General features: G+C 46.4%; 1 protein-coding gene across 1 annotated transcript in view; it reads right to left on the minus strand.

Moving 5' to 3' along the window:
• Positions 1 to 684: 684 nt before the first annotated feature.
• The window catches only part of LOC306816514 (TOG array regulator of axonemal microtubules protein 2-like), a gene marked incomplete at its 5' end in the record, with an annotated part of 28,046 nt that continues 5,800 nt past the window's right edge, over positions 685 to 22,930 (minus strand). Inside the window, 4 exons of the mRNA XM_079332955.1 lie at positions 685 to 699; positions 18,904 to 19,275; positions 21,054 to 21,140; positions 22,208 to 22,424. Of these exons, the coding sequence (XP_079189081.1) occupies positions 19,040 to 19,275; positions 21,054 to 21,140; positions 22,208 to 22,424 (540 nt within the window). The 3' untranslated portion in view covers positions 685 to 699; positions 18,904 to 19,039. The remainder of the gene's footprint in view (positions 700 to 18,903; positions 19,276 to 21,053; positions 21,141 to 22,207; positions 22,425 to 22,930) is intronic.

The raw sequence follows: 22,930 nt of genomic DNA on the forward strand, positions 1-22,930 counted from the left end.
AGGGTGGCTCTGTGATATCAGACAGCAGGCTGTGACATTACAGAGCAGCTGTGTGATGTCCCAGAGAAGGCTGTGGCATCAGAGAGTGTGTTCTGCCATCACAGGGTGGCTATGTGACATCAGAGAGGGGCTGTGACATCCTGGAGCAGGCTGTGACATCACAGAATGGCCGTGTGACATCCCAGGGCAGATTGTGTGACATCACAGCAATGACTGTGACTTCACAGATCACAGAGGCTGTATGGCATCACAGGGGTTATATGACATCACAGGGAGTGTATGACATCACAGGGTGCTGTGTGACATCACAGGGCTGTGTGACAGCACATGGGTTGTGTGACATCACAGGACTGTGTGACATCACATGGGCTGTGTGACATTATAGGGGGTTGTGTGACATCATAGGGTGCTGTGTGACATCACAGAGCTGTGTGACATCATAGGGTGTTGTGTGACATCATAGGGTGCTGTGTGGCATCACAATGACTGTGGGACATCATATGGTGCTGTGTGACATCACAGGGGGTGGTGAGACATCATAGGGTGCTGTGTGACATCACAGAGCTCTGTGACATCACAGGGCTGTGTGAGGTCACTGGGGAGGTCACTCTGCCCCGTTCCCCCCTCACAGTCCAACGCTGCTCGTGCACAGTGGGGTCCCCTGTCTCCCCCAGGTCCCCCCGCCCCCCATGCCACAGCCTCCCCCAGAGGATGTTCCATGAGATCGACCCCAGAGCCTGACACGGGGACAGGGGCCGGGCCCTGGGGGTGGCACAGGGGGACAGGGACCCCCGGCAGCATCCCCGTGTCCCAGGGCCAGAGCCTGGGCCAGGGCTCCTTCACCCTGTTATGAGCCAGGGGCTGAGAGCATTTAAAAAATCCCCAGCACAGGATCAGCAAAAACCAGATTTAATGTTAAGCTACAGCACGACTCCTTGGCAAGAGTCACCCTACTCCTGACTGGACACTTCAGGCACACCAAGGAAACAAAGCAACAACAAAAACAAACAAAATCCAGTCAATCAAACCAGAAATGGACCGAGAACTGTCCGTGTGTGTGTGCTCAGGTGGGTGTGACAAAAGGACAGTGAGGGCAAGGATAAAAGGAATGTGGCATAAAAGCCCAAGAGAGCTCAAACTTAACAGGACTTAACTTATACCTTAATCTTAACTTATACCTTAATCTTAACAATTTAGCAAAGGAACAACACTTACCAGTATTTAACCTAATTTATAACCTATAACAATTTAACAGAGGAATAACTCCTAACAGTATTTAACTCAGCTTATAACTTATATTAAACTTAATTTAGGAAAAGAACAACACAACACCATTTAACTCAGCTTACATCTTGTCCTGGGGTGACTTTATGATGCTGAATTTTATCCTCATCCATCTGTTTAGTCCAGAAAGAAGTTTTAACCTTTAAGATTTGAGAGTGAAGTGGGTGGAGAAGAAGAAGCAGTGGAATGTCTGAGGCAGTTGCTTTCAAAATCTATAGATAAGAGCTTCAGCTTTTCTTCTCCTAACTGTGTTGTCTGCAGCATGGACAGGCAGTGAGAGCTCTCCTCTGTTTTTTAGTCAGTAATTTTTTAGCTAGCTGAGGCAGTGAAGTTCCCTAGACTGTGATTTTTCTTTTTCTTGGAACTATTCAAACCTGCTCTGCACTGAAAACCCAGAAGAACACCAGGAGCTCACACCTGTGACCCACTGGGGCCTGGGATGCTGCATTCCAGCACCAGAGGGACTGAAAAGAGACTGAGCTGAGCAACACCCACAAAAAGGACTTTCTGAATTTGCCATCTCTTCAGAACAGCGAGAGATTTTATTGTTCAATATTTTTCCCTTTTTATGCTTGTCAATACTTCACTTGTTAAACAAATAGGGGTCTTTCCACTTTTCTCCAAGGAAATCTTTTCCTGAAGCAGTAGGAGGAGGGGCTTGAATCTCCTTTCTAGGGGGATCCCTTTTGGAGTTTCCTCCCAAATTTGCCCTGAACCAGGACATACTCCAATGACCCAGGTAATAAAGATGTGCTTGCATATTATGAAGTGTGCAAGTACTAAACCTGTGCCCCTTTGCAGGCAGACATCAGTTGTCTGCCCATGAACAGGCAGTGCCACTTGCAGGGCCCCAGTGCCCTGAGGTGCTGAGCTGGGATTGGCATCTCTCAGAGAGGAGCTGAGGGAGAGCAGAGCACCTTGCAAGCTGCAGGTCCCTGAGAGCACCAAAGGGCTCCTGTCCCATAAACATCTGCTCTGCCCCATTCTGAAATAGGGACCAGCTTCCTGTTCCTCAAACCCAGCATCCTTCACATCTTCTGGAAGATCCCTCCAAGTCCCCAACCATACCTTTGTTCAACATGCTCATTTTTACTCTGGCTTTGGATGCTTGAGAAAGACAAAGAGAAATGAAAAGAAAATCCAGGCCACCATGAGCCAGGAGGATGTGGAGCCCCCAGCCAGGTGTCTTCCCAACATGGATCAGCAGCACCAGGGCTCAGGGGGGCTCTGCCCACTGGGGGTCACTGGGGATCATCCAGTCCTGCCATGGGGGATGGAGCTGAGCACAGCATGAAACTCTTCCTGCACTCAGGGCACTCACAGGGCTTCCCTCAGTGGACACTCCGTTGGTGTTGGGTCAAGGTAGAGCCCCTTGAGAAGCTCTTCCCACACTCAGGACACTCGTAGGGTCTCTCCCTGGTGTGGATAAGTCTGTGCCTGACGAGGGCAGAGTTGAGCTTGAAGCCCTTCCCGCAGTTATGACACTCATAAGGCCTCTCATCCATGTGAGTGTGATAGTGCATGAGGAGAGGGGGGTGGCTCTGAAACATCTTCCTGCATTTATCACACTCGTAGGGCCTCTCCCCAGTGTGTCTCCTCTGGTGCACAGTCAGGTTTGAGCTGTCTGTGAATCTCTGCCCACACTCTCCACATTCGTAGGGCTGTTCCCCATGTGGATTCTCTGGTGTCTGATGAGGTTGCTTTTCACACGGAAGCCCTCCCCACATTCCGAGCACTTGTGGGGCTTCTCCCCATGGTGAAGCTGCTCACGCAGCCCCAGCTCCAAGCTCCGGCCGCCTCCCCGGCCCGGGCTGGCTCTTTCCTGCTGGGATCCCCGGGCTGTGCGTTTGCAGCCCCTCCTGCTGCGGGATCTGCGGGGCTTTTCCTTCCCATTGGATTCCTGCGCCATGGAGTCGCTGCAAACGGCCTCTTGCCCGAGGCTGTGCCGCGGGGATTTGTCCTCCCTGCTGTCCGTGCTCAGCTCCTTGTCTGGGGGAGGAAGGACAAGGACAGGATGGGATTTGCCTCCATGCCAGAGGCAAGGGCAAGGAGATCCCCCCAGGGCTGTGCTGCAGCCGGGGCCGTGCTGGGCTTGGAGATGGAGCAGGACACAGGGGGAAAAAGGCACTGACTTCCTCCTCACCTGCCTGCGGCTCCTGGGCCATCAACCTTGTGCTCACGGCCTCCTCCTCCTTCTCCTCCTCCTTGGTGCCAATGGTTTGGGAAATCCTGGTTTGGGGGGGAAAAGAAGGGCTGAGTGCGTTGGGTTTGATGGTGGCGCTGCCCAAGGGCAGCTGGAGCAGTCAGCGCCCCTTTCAGCCTCAGGGGCCCGGAGCCCGCTCAGCACCAACCTCCCGCACCCCTCCAGGCTGCCGGGGGTCCCCCGGCTCCGGGATCGTCCCTCTGCGCTCTCCCCGCTCCGGGGCTCGGCTTTGGGCTCCTGCAAGATCCAAACATCCCCTGAACCTCAAAATAAAACCCTCCCAGTGCCTCCCATGATGGATTTGGGGCGAGTTCCCCCTCCCCGCTCACCTGCGGGTTTTTGGGGGAGCGATGGCACCACACCTGGGGGAGCTGCGGGTGAGGAAAGAGCGCAGTTGCAAAATCGCTCCTCCTCTTCCTCCCACTCCTCCTCTGCTCTCAGCCTGGCCCAGGCCGGTACTGACATCCAAAAGGAGCCGCGCTTTGCCCTGGGCAGTTACAAAGCGGCTGCGACCCACGCGGTGCTGGGAGTGATACTGGGAGCACTGGGAATGACAGCGAGAGCAGTGGAAGTGATGCAGAGAGCCCCAGGAAGGAATTGGGAGTGCTTTTCCTGCCAGTGTCTGTTTTGCATTGCTGTAAAAGAAAAAAAAATAGCTGAAACTTTAAGAATGGTGAAGGTATTTTAATAGTATTAGGTATTTTAATGATTTTAATAATTTTAATAATTGAAGGTATAAAAAGGTGTTTTGTATTTTATTTGAATACGTATCATCGATATTTAGTGATCTGTTATTGCTCAGATATGAGTGGACATTTATTTTAATGTCAACATTGAGTTTTAATTTTCCTATAGTTAATTGTTTTTGAAAAGCCAGTTTATAAGTATTTGCAATATTGTCAATATAAATCAATAGATTTTGAGATGGATTTTAAAATTTAAATTTAGTTTCTGTATTTAATGTTAAAAACACTGTAATAAGATTGTATCAATTCTATATCACAGAACAATTTTGTTTTCTGTTTCATTGTTTAATCTGAAATCTTTCAACATTTTAAGTAAGTTTTGGAAAGCCTCCAGACATGTCCTTGAATCAAATATATGAAGATAATCAGCTAAGTTGTGAACTTAATGTTTCTTTGTTTTCTTTTTATTAATTCTCTCTTTTATTTTGGCAGGTCTTTTGTGACCTGGCACTGTGCTATCTCATGGTTTTGAATATTTTGCAGAATTCCAGAAAATTATTTGAGCTTCATTCTCAGAAAAAATTCATAGTGTTATGGTTTTCCTGAGTTGCTATCACAGAAGCACTGCAGTGTCTTGCCATGTTCACAGTATCTTACCCTAAAAATGAATTTTAGAGAAAATGAGTTGCTAGAGGAATTTGATTTCTTTTTGAAATCTTTAATGATAGCTTTGTTGTTAAAAGAGTTGTCAGTTTTTTCTTTAATAAGATGATGTCAGGAGTTCTCTTCCAATTAGAGTTTAGGCTCTGGCCAAGCCTTGATTCTAACTGAAAGAGAAATTGTGTAAACCCAGGTGTTTTCTGCATCAAAATAATATTCCAGTCATTTGGATTGGCAATTTGACTTATCAATATAACAGCTGAACCTGACTTTGAAGTGAATTTGGTGTTCATTTTCCAGAGATGACCATCTAATTCCTCATTGAATCAAGGTTTGTCAGCTGTCTGCAGACCCTGAGGTGATGACACAGTTTTTTAAAATTGATGATTATCTAATCTTGTAAATGCATATCTGTTGTTTAAAGTATTGTTAATTATTGTATTGTGTTTACTTGCAGAAGATTGAAAACTTTGGGTTTTTGTTTTTTTGTTAGATAATAGTTGCAATAATAGTAGAAGTGAAAATTCCTCAAATTTGATAAAAAATTTAGAGACAGAGAAAGTTGAAAAGCTTTCAAAGTAAGGATTTGGGGGAAGGGTTCTGTTTGTGTCTCCACAGAGAGAGGACAAAAATGGAAGTCAATGAGATACATGAAACAATGTCCAGACAAAATGCAAGCAGAAGCCAATCCTGGAAGACATCAAGGAAACAGCTCGCAAGGCAATTCTTCAAGTTTCCCCAGCAGGGACACATGATATTATTTACACAGAAATCAAACAAGGACCAGTTGAATCTTTTTCCTCATTTGTTGACAAACTTACACAAGTTATCGGTAGACAAATTACAGAAGAAACAGCCAGACCATATCTGCTGAAGACCCTTGCATTTGCCAATGCAAATCCAGAATGCAAAAGAGTCATCAGTGCTTTGCCAGGTGAGCCATCCTTGATGGAGATGGTCGAAGCCTACAGCAAGATTGGAACACCACAACATACAGCTTCAATTGTCAAGGAGCAAATGACACAAGTTCTTCAAGAGCAACACGAAAAGATTTTTGCAAATTTCAAGAAGAAAAAGAATCTATCTGAAATACAATGCTATAACTGTGGGGGTTTTGGACATTTTAGGAAAAATTGTCCTCAATCCATAAAGACTTCCAAGCTACCAGAACTTTACTCTAGATGTCACAGAGGAAGACATCTGGCAAGTGAACATTATTCTCTGATGGATGTGGATGGAAAACCATTGCCACTGCCAAAAAACACAAAGTGCAGGACCACCTTGTGCTATGACAGAAATGATGGCAGTGCAACAAGGAACAGCAACAACACCAGCACAGACAATACAGTTGTTGGGGAGCATCAATCTGACTCCCTCAGCAGGGTGTTAGGGGACATCCCCTGTGACAGGGATTTGCTGCCCAGGAACGCAGTACATCCTGTCAGCTTCAAAAGGGGTTTGTTTTATGAATGAAGAATCTGCATCTATACCTACAGGATTCAAAGTACCATGCTGAAAGAGACAAGATTTTTTGATAGTAAGGAGAGAGCAGTGCAGCATTTTTGGACTGACAATGTATCCTACTGTTGTTTCAGCAGACTGCTTCGAAGAGCTGACAATTTCAGCAAGAGCTCTTCAACCCCCATTGACAATTCCACAAAATACTCAACTGGCAAAAGCAGTAGCTCTGCCATCGCATCCATTGGAGCATCAAGCAATGCTGGTGATGGGCGAAGGGCATCCACACTACAATGACCATGTCGAAGTACACGCATTATGGTTGAAGTACATAACCCGTGAACAGCCAACTATTACTTGGGACTTGATAGACCATAACAGGAAAACAACCATCACAGGGATGGTGGACACTGAAGCTGATGTGACACTGATTTCATATATTTTCTGACCTCGAGAATGGAACTTGACTGTACCTTTGGACCAAATCACAGGCATTGGAGGAAGTTCTGTATGCCTCCAAAGTGAAAATTCAATAACATTCAAAGGACCCGGACAGAAGACAGCTATTATTCATTCATTTATCATGCAAAAGCCATTCACTGTATGGGGAAGAGATCTCCTTTCACAGTGGAACATGTACCTGACAAAGGATTTTTTTTTGGTGAAAGAACAACTAGAAAAAGGACACATAAAACCGACAAACAGCCCTTGGAATTTTACAGTGTTTGTCATTCAAAAAAAGTCTTCTGGATCGTGGAGATTGCTTCACAACCTCAGAAAATTGAATGAAATAGTGGTGGAGATGGGACCTCTACAGCAAAGACTTCCATCACTCATGATGATTCCCAGAGACTGGCCTCTTGTTATTATTGACCTCAAAGACTGCTTTTTCAGTATTCCACTTCATGAAGACAATGCTCACCGGATGGCATTTTCTGTTCCATGTTTGAACAGAGAGGAGCCGATGAAGAGGTATCATTGGGTTGTTTTACCCCAAGGCCTCAAGAACTCGCCAATGATTTGTCAATGGTATGTGGCACAAACTTTGGCTCCAGCAAGACACAAATATCCCAAAACAAGAATCGTACACCAAATGGATGATTTGCTCATTGCTCCGTCAACAAACCGAGAACTGTAAGAAGTCCATGCTTGTGTGATTGAAGAAATAAAAAAAGCAGGACTCGAAGTCAGCACTTCAAAGACGCAAGAAATCGCACCCTGGAAATACCTTGGATGGAAAATCACCGAACAGACAATCAAACCTCAAAAATTAGAGATCAGCTCAAAAGTCAACAATCTCCAAGACCTGCAGCAACTCCTTGGAGAGATCAACTGGAGGAGATCAATTTTGAGAATCACGAATGAAGACCTTTCATCGTTGTTCGATCTTCTGAAAGGAGACAACAACATCAAATCCCCCAGGACACTTATGCCAGAAGCACAAGCAAACTTGCAAAAAGTTGCAGAAATTATACAAGACAGACAAGCACACCGATATGTGGATTCTTTACCATTCCATTTAGCAGTATTGGGAGAAGAAACACAGCTATATGGTTTGATTTTTCAGTGGGACAAACCCAAAAAAGACTCTACTTTAATTATATAATGGATTTTCCTATCTTACAGATCTTCAAGGACAATTCTTACAGATTTAGAAATGACAGCACAAGTGATAATAAAGGAAGAACAAGGTTGATGACAATAATGGGCAAGGACTTTTCAATGAACAATGCAGCAAGGACCACAGATTTCTACAATACCAATGAATCAAAAAATGAATGAGGCAGCAGCTTGGCCTCAATCTCAACAAGTAACACCTTTGAGCAGACAAATTCCTATAGAGACACACAGACCTGCAACAGCAGCTCAAGATACTTTAGTTGATTGGGTAAATATTAGAATGGACTTGACAAGAAGCAGAGAATGTCCTGCAATTGGGACTGGTGAAATAGCCATGCCAGTGAATTATGACCCACAAGGACAAAACCCAAGATGGCAAAAATTAAATCATGATTTAGTTAAAAATTTTATTAAGGCAATTAGAGATTATGGATTGGGATCTTCATATTTTAAACCGTTTTTAAAAGGTATTTTCAATGAATATGACTTGACTCCATATGACATGAAATCTCTTGTGTCATTGATACTTACTGACACACAAGGACTTATGTGGGAGAGCAGATGGAGAAGAACTTTGGAGGAGCTGCAAAAGAAATACCAAGGTGATGCTCATGCTAACCTCACCATGGCAGAATTAGCAGGAGACCCTCCTCACAATGATCCAGCACAACAAGCCCTCAGGATTCCAAGGGGAGTGTTGGCAGACATCAAGGAAAAAGGATGTGAACTTCTCTTCAAACAAGATACAAAAGACTTAAGGACTGACAGTGAAACATGATTGTTTATATGCTGCTGTATCTTATCTTTTGTCAACTATGTTAGGTAACATAGTGGATTGACCAGTGATGCAGCCAAGGGAGAATGTTTGGGAAAATTTAGCATGGACAGTGGGGTTGGAAAGAGTTTGTTTGAGGCATTCCAGGCAAAGAAGCCATTTTCAACATGTCTGGTGGGATTGCCAGTGAAAGAATGGCCCATTCCAGAGGGTATCCCTTCATGGGTGATGTGAGTTGTGACAACTCCAGTGGACGGATGGCATGTATGGGTTCAATTTCTCCCTGTGGCCTTTTTCAAACCAAAAGAATTAGAAATTTTTGGTTCGACAATGGATTTTTGAATTATATTTGATGTTTTAGGGGTGACAGAGAACCAAGCAATGGATGTTACTCCGAATTAGAATGTATATAGCAATTATATTGTAGTCTCAAACAAACCATCCTTCTGAGGTCTAGCACAGTTATCGTGCCTGGATGGTCTGTTTGACCTTTTTGATCTTTAACCTTTGTAAAAAGAAATTTTGAAAGTAGGTTTTTATATATTAGTGGGGCTTGTTGCTATTCTCGTTGCTTTGCCATGCATCCTTCCATGCACTCAGCACACCTTGAACAAAGCTGTGAAAAGGGTGTTCTTGGTGCAAGCAGTGGGGGGAGATGTGGGAACCCAGGGCGTACCCCTGGCCTCCTTGGAGGTCTCAAAACCCCCCTGTCAAGGGTCTCAAAGACCTCTGAGTGAGACCCTGGTGTCACAGGTGCTGAATTCTAACCCCTGGGGGAAGTTGTCAGCACAAGGAGAATGGAAACAAGCTGCCAAAATTAGTAAAGTGTAAATTAGAATGTTAGAACGTAGATAAATAGGTTTTTTTTGAATGTTTATGATAAGGGACACGTGGCCAAGATGGAGAATTTGGGGGGTGGACACCTTTTCCTCCTTCTTCTCCATGTCACCCATGTTGGGTGACACGTTGGCACTCTTGGATTGGATGGGGTCAGGGCTGGACCATTTAATAAAATTGTATTGTATTGGTAAAATTTTGCAAACATATAACACGTAGTACAAACTATATAATATCAGCCCTGCCTTCACCAGGCAGATTCCACCATGGATGCCAGGCTGAGCAAACCCTGCTGGCCAGGCAAAAAGTCTCTGAGATATGAAACAATAAACAATCCTTGGAACAAGAGAAAACCAATCTCTCTTCAGCTGCTTCAGAGAAAACCAGGGTTTGAACCACCTTCGTGTCTCTCTGGGGTGATCTCGGGGCAAAGGAGAAACCTCAGACTGGGACATATATCAGGAAGACTCAATACTGGAGCTGTCATGAGTGTTTCTTTTATCTCCTTGAATCCTTCCTCATCTTGTTTGGTCCATTTTAATTTATCAGTAGTGAGCTTTTCATATAGGAATTTTACCTTTTCACTATATCCTTCAATACACTGTCTGCAATATCCCAAAAGTCTCAGTAGCTGCCTTATTTTCCTTTTTGTTTGTGGGGAGGGTAGGGCAACAATCTCTGCTACTCTTTCAGGGTCTAACTTCTTTTTCCCTTTTGTTAGCCAATGTCCCAGATATTTAACCTCAGGTTCAGTAAACTGGAGTTTTGACTTGGAAACCTTTAATCCTTTGTCCCCTAGGAAATTTAGTAATGCTATGGAACTTGTTCTTATATCTTCCTCTTTTGGACCTGCTACCAGTAGATCATCCACATTTTGTAAAAATTTGGTCCCTTCTACTTGCACAAACTGACTCAGCAACTGTTGGCTGAACAGGTTTGGTGAGTCTAGAAACCCCTGTGGCAAAGGAGTCTCCTTGTGTTGTTGCTTTCTGTTTGTATCTGGATCTTCCCATTGAAAAGCAAAGTAGTCCCGACTGTCTTCAGCTAGGGTGCAGGCCCAAAATGCATCTTTTAAACCTACACTATGCCAGGTATCTTCAGGAGAAACATTATTTAATATAGTGTATGAATTTGAGGCAGTAGGAAATAATGTTCTAGTTCTCCACAGCTCTCAGTCTTGTACTAACCTGTAGCTACCATCAGTCTTCCGTACTGCCAAGACAGGAGTGTTATGTCTAGACATGCAGGGTTTCAAAGCCCCCTTTTTCAATAGGTCTTCTATTACAGGTTTCAATCCTTTCCTTCTTTCCATAGGAATGGGGTATTGTTTAATTCTAATGGGATCCTCTGGCCTATCAATTTCAATGTGAATCTGCTCCATTTCTAGTTTTCCAGCTTCCATTTGGGTGTGCCAGACTTTAGGATCTATTCTTTTCTCATCCTCTATTGTTAATTTATATGGACTTACCATGAGCTGGGATCCCTGTACAATCAGACTTAATTCCAAAGCTACCATTAAATCTCTCCCTAGCAAGTTATAATAAGCTTCCTCGACTAATAGCATATTCCCTAAATAAAACCTGGTCTCTGATTCTATTTCTACATCTTTAATTACTGGAACCTTAACTGGTTCCCCTTTTGCCCCAATAACCACCATAGTATCGTTGCTTCTAGTACATCCTGGGGGCAACTGCTGAACAGTACTTTGCTCAGCTCCTGAATCCACTGTGAATATGAATTCAAGTTTTTGGGTTCCCGTTCTCAGCTTTACCAGGGGCTCTCTGGATGGTCTGTACCCTAAATGAGAAAGCCCCTTACTCGTCTTATCTTCCTGGAAAATCTTCTTGTCTCTCATCCTCTTCTTACACTCTCTCTTGAAATGGCCTTTTTTCTTACAATAGAAGTACTCTGGTGCATCCCTTTGATTGTCTGTGTTCTTCTGGGAGAGGCTTCGTTTCTTCTGAGGTTGACCGTTCTGTGTTGGTTTCACATTATCTTGGACCCTCTCCTGCTTTTGTGCTTCCCTCACAGCTGCTACCAACACCTTTACTTGTGCTTTCTGCTGCTCTTCTTCCCTTCTCGTATAAACCTGCTGCACTTCTCTAAGTAGGTGCTATAACCCTTTTTCCTGCCATCCTTCTATTTTCTCGAACTTCCTCTGTTATGCCTTCCCATGGTCTCCCAACAAACTGTGTTTTTAAAAGGACTTCCCCGACTGGGGAATCAGGGTCGGTTCCTGAATACATTCGGAGACTTTTTCTCAACTACTCCAACGATTCTGAGAATGGTCTTATTTCTGCCCAGTTTGAATTTTGTTTCATGTTGTAAAGAATGTATCCTATCAATCATATTTTCTAAATTAAACCAGTTGCTGTGTGCCCAATCTTCTCCCCCTTGGGAGGGTCTGGTGTTATATTTCACTAATAAAGTGAAAAACACAGCTTTATCTTTAGTATTATGATTTTCAGTAATTTTTTCTAGGGGGAAAAAAACACTTCAGGGAGTTCAACACTTAGTTACACGCACAACTTTCACTGTGCTCAGCCCCTTCTCTTCCCTGGGTGGGTGAAGAGACCACCCTGCTTGGGAGGTGCTACTGTAGTCACAAAACCAGCTTGTCTCTTCGTGATCCCAGACAGTCAAAAAATGAAACAAAACAAAACAAAAAACAAACCAACCAACCAACCAACCAACCAAAACCCCAACAATAACAACAATAACAGAGTGTGCACTATGAATTTCAGTTGTTTTGTGAGGGGGAATGTAAAACCACTAAGGGAGGTCAACACTTAGTTACACACACAGATTTTGCTGTGTACAGCCCCCTCTCTTCCCTGGGTGGGTGAAGAGACTAGAGTTACATACACAAACAAAAAACAACAAGAACAGCACAGTTCTGCCTTTTGTACCAAGAGATCTTTTGTGAATTTCTGAAGACAGAGCCCTCAAACGAGCGTAGGGATGCTTTTCACGCAAGTGCGTGCAGTTTGCGGGAAATCTGAAATGCCCCCCTTGCTTTCTAGTCTGACTCACCCTGTCGAGGTGGCCAATTAGGTGTGGCTGAGGCAAGACATCCTTCTCCTCTTACAGACTACACAAAACCAGCAGCCCTTCAGTGTGTCAGAAATCCTGTCCGTGACGCCAATTTAATGTCACTATCAGCTCAACCTGAGCGGGAGTCGTGATGGTTCTTTTGACCCCAGGGTGTAAAAGACAAAAAGCAAGATACTCAGTTTTTATTCAACAGAAAGCAGTAATGCAGTTTATTGCATGTTAGCAATTCAGTTTTGTGATAAGAGAGAGAGAGAGAGAGAGAGAAAGAAGTAAAGGAAACGAAGTAAAAGGGGAGAGAGAGAGAGAGAAAGGATGGGATATAGCTACCAACAGATGGGACGCATCCTTGTGGTCATCCGATGATAGATGCATCTTCAATCTATAAGGGAGAAAGAGATCTCAAAGTCTCTTTAAAAAAGTCACTTTTCATAGTACTTTTTCAAAGCGAGTGGTCTCTGGCCAAAAGGTGGGAAGATTTATGGACTATTGTATGAGGAGATCATCACTCCATGAAACAGGTGCAGGAACAGGGTGCTTTCCCTGCTCTTGAGAGCAGCGTACCATGGCAAGCTCCAAGCACACCAACAAACAGTCCCTTGGCAAGCATCCACCTCAGCCAGGCCAGAACTCATGTCCAGAGTGAGTGGTGGGGTCCTGGGGTCTCAGTCTCTGATGATGCTGGCGAGGCAGATCAGAGAAAATTTGGACCAACTCTTACAGGGAGGAAGGGGGAATCCTTCTTCAGCCAGCTGCAACCAAGCTGCTTTTCGGAGGGGCAGGGGCTGGCTGTTGTGGAGCTGGCTGGGAGGGATGCAGTAGCATAGGCCTGATGAGCTGTGCCCGTGTCCCATAGGAATGCAAGAGTACTACCCCTCACAGTGGATCTTCTTTGGCTGTCACCAGGGCCAGCCAGCCACCATCTGGTCCCTGGGCATTCTGCTCTATCATCTGGTGTGCGGGCACCTTCCTTTCAGAACCGGAGAGGACATCGTCCGGGGCCAGCTCTTCTTCCCGCCCCACGTGTCTCAAGGTGGAGATGTGCCTTCAGGGCACGGGAACAAGAACAGGTTTGGGAGTGGGCAGTTGGCACATCAGCATCCTGTTCTTGCAGCTAATGAGGAGGTTGATCTCCCGGGCTTAGCAGGAGGAGGTGGCACGTGTGTGTCTGTGCTGCTCACCTCCGAAAGGGAAGATGGATGGGAGGCTTTGGGTGCAGCTCTGAGCACTCCTAGTGTGGCATGGGCACTGTGGAATCTGGGAGAGCATGGCCAGGAGTTATCCAGCATTTTCTGGTTTCTCTCTGCAAAGTGCCAGCACCTCATCAGGTGTCTGCAGACAGGCAAGCCTGGAAGACCTTGTAGAGCATTCTTGGCTGCAGAAGCCCCACCTGGCCCAGGAGACAGCAGAGATCCATCCCTCTGCACAGTAGGATGCAGGAGCCCAGGAAGTTCCGACTGCTCACATCTCGTGGTGCTCAGAGAAATCCCCAGAGCTTTTCCGTGTGGCCGCAGCACGGAGCAGAGAGCGCGGCCCAGGAGATACTTCCATGGGTCCCTGGTGAGTTGTGGAGGGAGCAGCTCAGGGCTCCCTATCTTATTGGAGAAGTCGTGGCACAGTGTGGTGAAGTTGCCCCAGACTGGAAGAGGGAAACATCCCCCTGCAGCTCAATGGCATCACGATGTCCCTGCAAGCTGAGGCACAGCTGGCGTGTTCTTCTGGAGCACGACATGGAGCTGGAGAACGCCATCCTGGAGCTGGCTGCTGGCGGGGCAAAGCCGATGGGCTTTGGTTGAGGCCCCTTCCCAGAGGACACACTCTGCACCCTGACAAAATCGATGAGTTCCCAGCTGGCACAGGGGTGGGGACGATGCTCGTGCTTCCAGGCACAGCAGGGCTTGGCCCGGCCACGCACCGCAGGTTCCCTGCTTGGTGGCAATGGGGAATATTAATCTTTCTGCCACCTGCCCAGCTGCTTTTTGTCGGGACAGGGGACGGGTGTTGTGGAAGGGGAGTTGGCTCCTGGCCTTGCTGACAGTTTCTGCCAGCATGCCTGCCACAGACTGGGGTGGGGGCAGCCAGCCTGACCAAAGCATCCATCTGTGTGGATGGGAAGCAGCAGAGAGGGAAGGGTTCTGAAGCCATGCCCCAGCTGCTCTGCTTTGCAGGCGCTTGAGGAAGAGATGGACTCACAGGTGGGAAAGGTGGGGTTTGTCCCCACCTGTGGAGAGGTTTCATTCTCACATGTAGTGGTCAGACCTTCCCCAGGCCTGTGAAACTGTCATAACCTTTGGCGCTTTTCCTTGTTTCCAGGTCTTGTTCAGAATTCACTTTGATGCAATTGTTCTTTGTTTTTTCCAGGAAGATTGCACCCGGTGCCTGGACCAGGTGGGGAAGCGCTGGCGCCATCCGTGGAGCCCATCCAGTGCTGGCACTACCCCGGGGGGCCACAGTGTGTGGGGACATCCCCTTCAGGAAGGACGAGGAGCTAGTGTGGGATCAGCTCCTCTCCTGGCAGCAGGTCTCCAGAGGTGGGTACCCGGCTCCACAGCACAGGTGGCAGAAGGGCTTGGGGCAGAGGGCAGCGGGCACACGAGAATCTCGCTCTTGCAGCTGCTGAGGAGGTTGCTGTGCCATGTTTAAGCAGAAGCGGTGGAGCGTGGCCTGCCATGCTGCTCTCCTCTAAAAATGAGAGAATGGTTGGGAGGTTTGGGCTCTGAGCACAGCCAGCAGCCTGTCCCATGCACAGGCCATGGTGGGACACGGGGGACAGGAGCCTGCTGCCACTGACCGTGGCTTTCTGGTTTCTCTGCCCAGGCTACCAGCACCTCATGCCATGGAAATGGCACCACTCGGCCTGCCAGTCTGGGAGGGCTGGAGGGCGGTGGGTGTTCACTTGCTGTCAAAAATAATTTTTTTCTTGTCATTATCATCATCATCAGAGTGTTTCTTTCATCCTTTTCCAAGCTTTTGGCCTCCCTTCTTCCATGGAAATATTTTTCTTTCCTTCCTCAGCCATTTGGTGGCTTTTGGAATGGGGGGGGGGGGTTAAGCAGCCTGAAAAATTCAACAACGGCTCTTGTTGCCAACTGCAGCAGCCCTTCAAGAACCCTGAGCTTCCAGCAAGATCTGTGTGTGCCTTGCAAAAGGGAGTGGCTTGCAGGGATGGAGCTGTCAACCCCCTGCAAAAGCTGGGAGGAAATTAGAAGCAGCAAAATTCCATTTTGGCTCAAAGGCTGCCCAGATTCTTCATGCTTTCCCTGTATTCCAAGATAGGCAGGCAGGGCTGGACTCCAGCAAGGTTCAAGCTCTTGGTGCTCCCTGGCATCAAAGACATCAAGTAAACTCTTGTATGCACTGATTGCAATAAGGGAACTGAAGCAAAAAAGATGTCAGAATGGTCAGGCAGGTGAAGCAGCTGGGCTGGGGTCCCTTGCTGTCTTTTCTCCCTGGCACAGCTCAGCTCACAGACTCTTGGGCTGGGGGTGGGGCTGCTCTGCTTCTGCCAGCACCATGGCCCTGCTCTTGGACAAACAATTTTCTCCTAGGGGAGCCCTGCATACTTCTCCACACACCTTTCATAAAGGCCATAAAACCAACTGCAAGCATTCTGCCTACAGCAGCTTTCCACACAGGGCTGCAGAAATCCAGGACAACTGCAAGTGAATGCTGGAAGGGTTTTGTCCAGTTCCTTCCAGCAGAATTCTCCATGATCTGATGCAATTTTACTCATATTTAACATGAGAGCATGTTTGATGATGAATAACAAGCCTTGGGAGCATGAGGTACAGGGCTAACATGTGAAAGCATGAGCCTATCCTCCAAAGTGATCCATTTAATTGTCCATTTTGTTACTCTTCCACACTTGCTTGGAGGCAAAACAGGCATGGGATGCACTATGGTCCCTTGCAGGGTCAGCAGGGCTGGCAGTGACAAAACAGGCAATCTGCTTCATTGTGAGCTACTACAGAGCTACATCCCAATGTGGGATTGTTAACAGTTCTTTTCCTGCATGAGATACAAAAAGAAGGTCCCAAATGATCATGTTGCAAGCATGCAGTAAAGAACTGATCCTGCTATCCTAGTGAAGCTTTGGCAATTATACTCTTCCCATTCACCTTTATACAAAGACACTTCAGGTTTCTCCCCACACTTGCAATGCTGGCAGTCGCTGTTTACCATTTACTGTTCTTCCCCAGAGAGTGATGGTACAGCTACTGCTTTGAAACAAAAGGCCCTGACATCTGGATATCCTGAAGGAGCATGAAATGCTGATTAAGTGTTAATATTGGTAGCTACCCAGATCTTCACTTACCAGTACTCTCAAGCACCAGCAGGAGGGCCAGGCATCATTCTGTCCGTGGATGTTCGTATTGTTGGTGTGCAAGAGCAATGACTTTGAGGAGGGATAAAAATGCCCCTATTCAAACAGTGGGTGTGCAAGGAGATGTGAAGTTTCACTGCCTTTTCTAGGATATTTTAGAAAGATCTAAGAGACTATCAGGGCATGGAGAGGGTCCCTGATTTTGTCTCCAGAGGAATCCCCATAGGACACATGCACTCTGCTGGTGATGGCAACCCCATAAGCTCACAGACTAGTTTTCACTGCAAACACGCCACCCTTCCTGGGCTTTACTAGGCCAGGACTAGACCCATAGCTAAACAAGCACATAGAGTTTGACATACTGTTTTCCCTTCAGAAAAACTAACACATTCACATACATTTTCTTCTGTAACATCAGAAGCTGGTAACCAGGAGGATTTTGCTGTCAAAAGGCTACGGTTTGCATTGGGCCCAAAAGTGTTTTTCCCAAAGGCAAAGCAAATTGAAATGTGAAGTTTAAAATCTTAAAATGATGATGAAAGGAAACTGCAAAATCATTTCTGGAAAGGCAGCACAGTCAATGATCATACAGCCCACCAAGAGCTGCAGCTGAATCCAGAATTGCATGTTCCAATTATTCAGGAATTCATTACACTGGCAAGCACTGATCCATGGTAACCAATGATCCCATTCCCCTGGGCTGAATGGATCCCAGGCTGGGATAAAGATTTGAGAAACCATTGACAAATGTTATTGACCTCACAGTTCACTCATCCTTCTGCAAACAACTGGGATTGAAGACACCTCTGAGACAGATCTGGGTCAGATTGCAAAGGAGCAGAGCTTTGTGATTTGGGGACACTTCTCTTTGTTTCTCTGCGCAGGCCTTTTGTGAGCACAGAATACATCTAACAAGAAAATTTAGACTATACAGGATCTGTTGGTTCCATTATTCCCCAAACATGTCAATGGGTGGCCCCATTAAAATTCCAAGTTATAAACTTGGAATTAGCAGCACAAAGGACACAACATGCAAAAGAGGAAGAGGAGAGGCCAAGTGAAGAAAGAATATGGTGAGACACTGGCACATCAAGTGAGCTGCACTCTGATAACCTCCAAACTATTAGGTCCTGGACTCACATCCTCTGCTTGTTTGTTTAAAAAATAATTTATTTAAAATATAAAAATCAAAACGTGATCAGAATAAAATATATACAATTCAAAATAAATCATCAAAATTTAAAAAATACAATCAAGATACATTTATTAAAACCTTCAGCTAACTATCAGAACATATGTACATCTGTAGCTACACCGGCTAATGCATAAATCCTTTTCTTCAAAAACTCTTTGGATAGGCAGCAGCTTCTTCCTGAGCTCAGAGGAAAGAGAACTCTTCTGGTCCAGAGGCAAGGACTATGTGGCTAAGGCAATATAGGAAACTTCCAGGAAAACCTTCTTGGCAAGAGTCAGGTCTGCAAAGTGAAGACACAAAATGTAACAGAGGTCGCAATGCAAACCTAATGCATGAAGGTCCCCATTCCATGGGATACATTTCCTGGAAACCTCTAAATAGCTGCCCAGGGAAACATGCTCCTGCCAGCAGCCCCTCGGGGCAGGCCAGGGCCACACCCTGACCCACTTGCACAGAGCTCCCAGGGCAACAGCCTGGCCTCTGGGCTGCCCTGGGACAGCAGGGAGCTCAGAGCCCTGTGCTTCCAGCAATGGCTCAGCTGCACATGCAGCCTCCTGCTCGCTCCTCTCCCTGACCCACAGATGAGCAGCCGTACAGCTCCACGGGGCCCTGGGAGCAGCACAGCTCATGGCAGGGGGCACCTGCAGGGCAGAACTGTTCCCTGGCAATGTGCACAGGCTCTTCAGGCTGCCACAAGACCCTTCCTCCTGCCAGAGAGCGGCCCAGCTCCCACCTTACCTCTGTGTGAGGCTGAACCATGCTGGGCCTTCACCTTGTCCTCAGTCTGGAGTTGCTTCAGGCCCCCTGAACTAGGAAGGGCAGTGGAGAGAGCAGGGGCAGATGCACATCCTTCCTCAGTATTTTGTCATTTTTGGCACAGCTAAAACGTCAAATCCGGTGGTGTCCATCTCATCACTTGGTCAGCTTGCTGGAGAACACCAAGCCTTCACCAGCGCAAAATGCTGCAGAGCTTTACCCACACATGTGGGGGCTGGCTGGCAGCACACTTCTTCATTTTGGTGCCCATCACCTGGTAGAGGGCAGAGGTGAGCCTGGTGAGCACTGTGCGGACCTTGGCGCTGTGGAAAGACAGTGCCTTGTTCTCCAGCAAGGACCAGAGCACGGGCAGGGCGCAGCGCTGGATGACTTCAGGGCTCCTGGCATGAACTTCTTCCACCAGCTCTGCCGGGACAGAGACACAAGACTCTTATCACCAACCCCTATGTAAACTAAGATCTACCCCTAGTTTTGCTTCTTGGAAGCCTCTCTGGCTAAGAGCAGTGAAATAGCACACAGAGTCCCACGATCCAGAAATGGCCAAAGCAGCTGATCCTCCCCAAAACAGAACCACTAACTCCTCAGGACTAATTTCTCCAAATGGAGCCTCGTAACTGTGGCAGAATTTGTACATGTACTAGATCATTTCACAATCTGTTTCCGCATCAACAAAGACTGAAATGTCAACATGCCTTTTATTTCCATTTAGAAGTTTTCTAAACCCACACTGAAGATTTGGAAATGCATTTGGCATGCATTGGAAATAATTGAGAGATTTCTAACACAAAGATGATTCCATTTTGGTGACCCATGATGTCAAGTGCCAAAACTCTAATCTGGCTCTTCCCTTTGCTCAGTGGCACATAGTAAAAGGCAGTATTAGACCACACTTTCAAACTCTAGCCCACAGAGATGGGTGTTGCTTGACAGTTGGATTAGAAACATCACTGACTAGCTGGTGTCATTGGTAGAATGTTTTTGTGGTTTCCGACAAACAGCTGTTTCAAACCTCAGGGTGTCTTAGATAATTACCCAGACCCCATTGCTGTGGTATTTGAGCATTTCCACATTTTAATGGCATTTTCCCTTCCAATGTTAACGGCATTTTTTTACAATATGCACTGAAATACCAGAATAGAGAGAGAAAAATGCTACACAAGGGTCTGAAATTTAACCAAAACACGAGTGTTTTCTTACATTCTCCCTGAAGCCTGCTCCCTGCTAATTTTCTGAACTGCACTATATGAAACACAGCCAAAGATTTACTAACCAACAGGCTCCTTGCATGCAAAATAACTCCAAAACTAAATTCCCTCTTCCTGGAGATCTACCTTATTCAAACACTCTTTAAAGGGCCTGTGACATTCCCAATCACTGAACATTGCCCTTTCAAGATTCCAATGAAGATACAAAGTGTATGAAACTTTCCATTTAGAGATGCTGGCACACTTAGCAGTGAATTTAGCCCCAGTTGAAGCAAGGCTATAAAGCATCTTGTCTACTGTATATTAAGATTATCATTTTTACATTCCTTGCTGACATAGCAAGCTCTTTGAGGAATATATTATCAGCTGCATTTGCAGCATTTTGGACAGCACTGACACAAGAAGACACTGTTTGAACATGCTCAGTCCAATGCCACTTTGACAGCACAGGCAGGGAGCCTCAGCACTCTGCTTCTGCCCCTCTGCCACCAAAGGCTGCCTTGCACCAAATCCGTGCCTCTAATCTGTGTGTTGAGTTTTGACCTAAGCTGTGACCCCCAGGCACTGCAGGGTTCAGCCTCAAAACATTCCAAGAATAAAACAAAAATTCTGTAAGGACAAAACAAATGGATCCCTGCAACAGCACTTGCCATCATTTTCCCTAAAGGATCATAGATGTCCCCAAGCTTCCAAGAGAGGAGCCAGTTGGGTATTTTTAGCCCCTGCCTTTCCTGCAGGTGGGTTCTGAGATGCCCCAGTGAGAGCTCAGCCCCCAGACCGAGTGCTGCCCCCATCTCAGGTGCTGCACAGCTCTGCAGCAGCCAGGGAAAACCTGCCAAACACACCTGCCATGGGGATTGGGCAGGAGGGACGAGCTCAGCACCCCCAATTTGGAGCAGATGCTCTACTGTCCATTCACAGGCACTCCCTGTAAATACTCCCTGGGAAGAGCTCTTGTCTTAGAAGGGGAGCCCATACCTGTGATCCGCTCTGTGATATCCAGAAGAGCTTGTCCACTCAGTTGACCCCATTGGTGGCTGAACTCTTTCATCAGTGATACTTTGTCTACAGGAGAAACACACATTTCTGCTCACTCTTCTGAGGTCATAGGAGAAAGGGCAGTGGGGAGGGAAAGAGCAGGGCAGCCCCAATATATAAGCTCAAGTAGATTTCTGCTGATTTTTGAATCCTTTTCTTCTTTCCTTCCAGCCTATTTGTGAGGGGTTTAAATTCCCAAAGAAAAGCTCTCCTTTCACATTTGTAAATGCAAAGTTTTCTGCTGTACCAGGAGCTATGTTAAACATTTCACATCAGGGACCCCAAGAGTTCAACCACACATAAGCAGTGAAAGGGTTTTGCATTCCAGAGCAAACAGGAAGAAGACCAGACTTGGGATACAGAAAGGCACTGGGTCAGGCAGTTCATGAGTTCACAGAGCAGCTGAACTCAAGAAAGTGGAAATTCCCTTGAAGATCTGCCTCTTTAACACTCCATTTTTCAGGCATATTTCCCCAGTGCAGCAGTTTCAGAGCTGACATAAATCTCTGCAGCAAAGGAATTTAGAGCAGCCCTTGCTTGTGTACAGCCACCCTGCCCCATGCAACACAGCATGTGGAACAAGGCATCACTGACAGCTTCATTTCTATCTGTTTGTTTTGAGGAAATTAACTTGGTGAATCACAATTTTTCCTTTGAAAAAAAGACAAAGAAGGAAGGTGGAAAATAGGCAGCTAATGCCTACAAATGTGGAGCCTTCCAGGAGGCCGCTCTGTAGAACCTCTGATGGGCCAGTGTCCCTTCATGCCAACAGCAAAGCTATTCATTTGGAAAGTCAAATGAGGTCCAAGGAAACTCCAAAAACCCCTTTGCCTCTGAATTGTAGCAAAGCTCTAGTCCAGGACCTCTTCTCCAGACAAGCAGCACAGAGCCAAGGGCTCCTGGCACTTTTGGGAAAGGCTGACACATTCAAGCCTGTTGGGGGACTGGTGTCTAAGGACTGCACCTCCACAGCTTCTGGTGAATGTGAGCTGGAGCGTTCCACAGGCAGCAAGAGCTCTCCAGGCACTGTGTTCTCTTGTGTTAGAGAGGCAGAGACACAGCTGAGGAGAGTCTATGTCAGGGGTCAGCCTTACCTAAATGAGCAATGGATTCTTCCAGAGCGTTCACAGCTGCAGAATGAACCCCAGGATCCTTTGAGTTCAGGTTCTTTAGTATTCCTTCCACCAAAAGGACGATCACTGGGTTCAAGTCATCTTCCAGGATGGCTATGATTTCTGCCAGCACGTCCAGCGCCATCTGCTTCACTTTCTTGTGAGTGTCAGATATTCTCAGGACAAAATCATCAAAAATCTGTGGAGAGAAGAAGCAGCATGAAAGCTGGATTGAAATGTCCTTGTTTGAAGAGGGGATGTAGAAATGGGCATTCAGTACCCAAGAAGGGTAAACACTATCTTTACCACATGGAATAGAGACAGGGATGGAAATGAGAAGCTGGAGTTCTGCCTGTGCAAGACAGGTTGGAGTTTAAAAATACTTGGTTTAAATCAACCCAGCCTGATCCTTCTCTCAACCATCCAAACCCATGTTGTGTCTAGAGAGTAACTGCCATGCTTTCAGTGGCTGGATTCCCTTCACTTCACCCAGCTGGGGGTAGGAGACAGCAGAAGTTACACCAGTGGAAAATTCTGTCATCATCTGATGAACAGCACCAATAGGCAACTGCTAGATAAATACAGTTGGACTGAAAGAACTTACCCTGAAGCCTGGACCTGAATTAAATTGGTCTGGGTAAGAGGGACCAGCCTGTCCCAAACAGCCAGGATGTAGTGCCAAGACACACTGAATTAACTTTACTG

This window comes from Erithacus rubecula, assembly GCF_903797595.1.
Source record: "Erithacus rubecula genome assembly, contig: scaffold_641_arrow_ctg1, whole genome shotgun sequence".
Lineage (NCBI taxonomy): Eukaryota > Metazoa > Chordata > Aves > Passeriformes > Muscicapidae > Erithacus > Erithacus rubecula.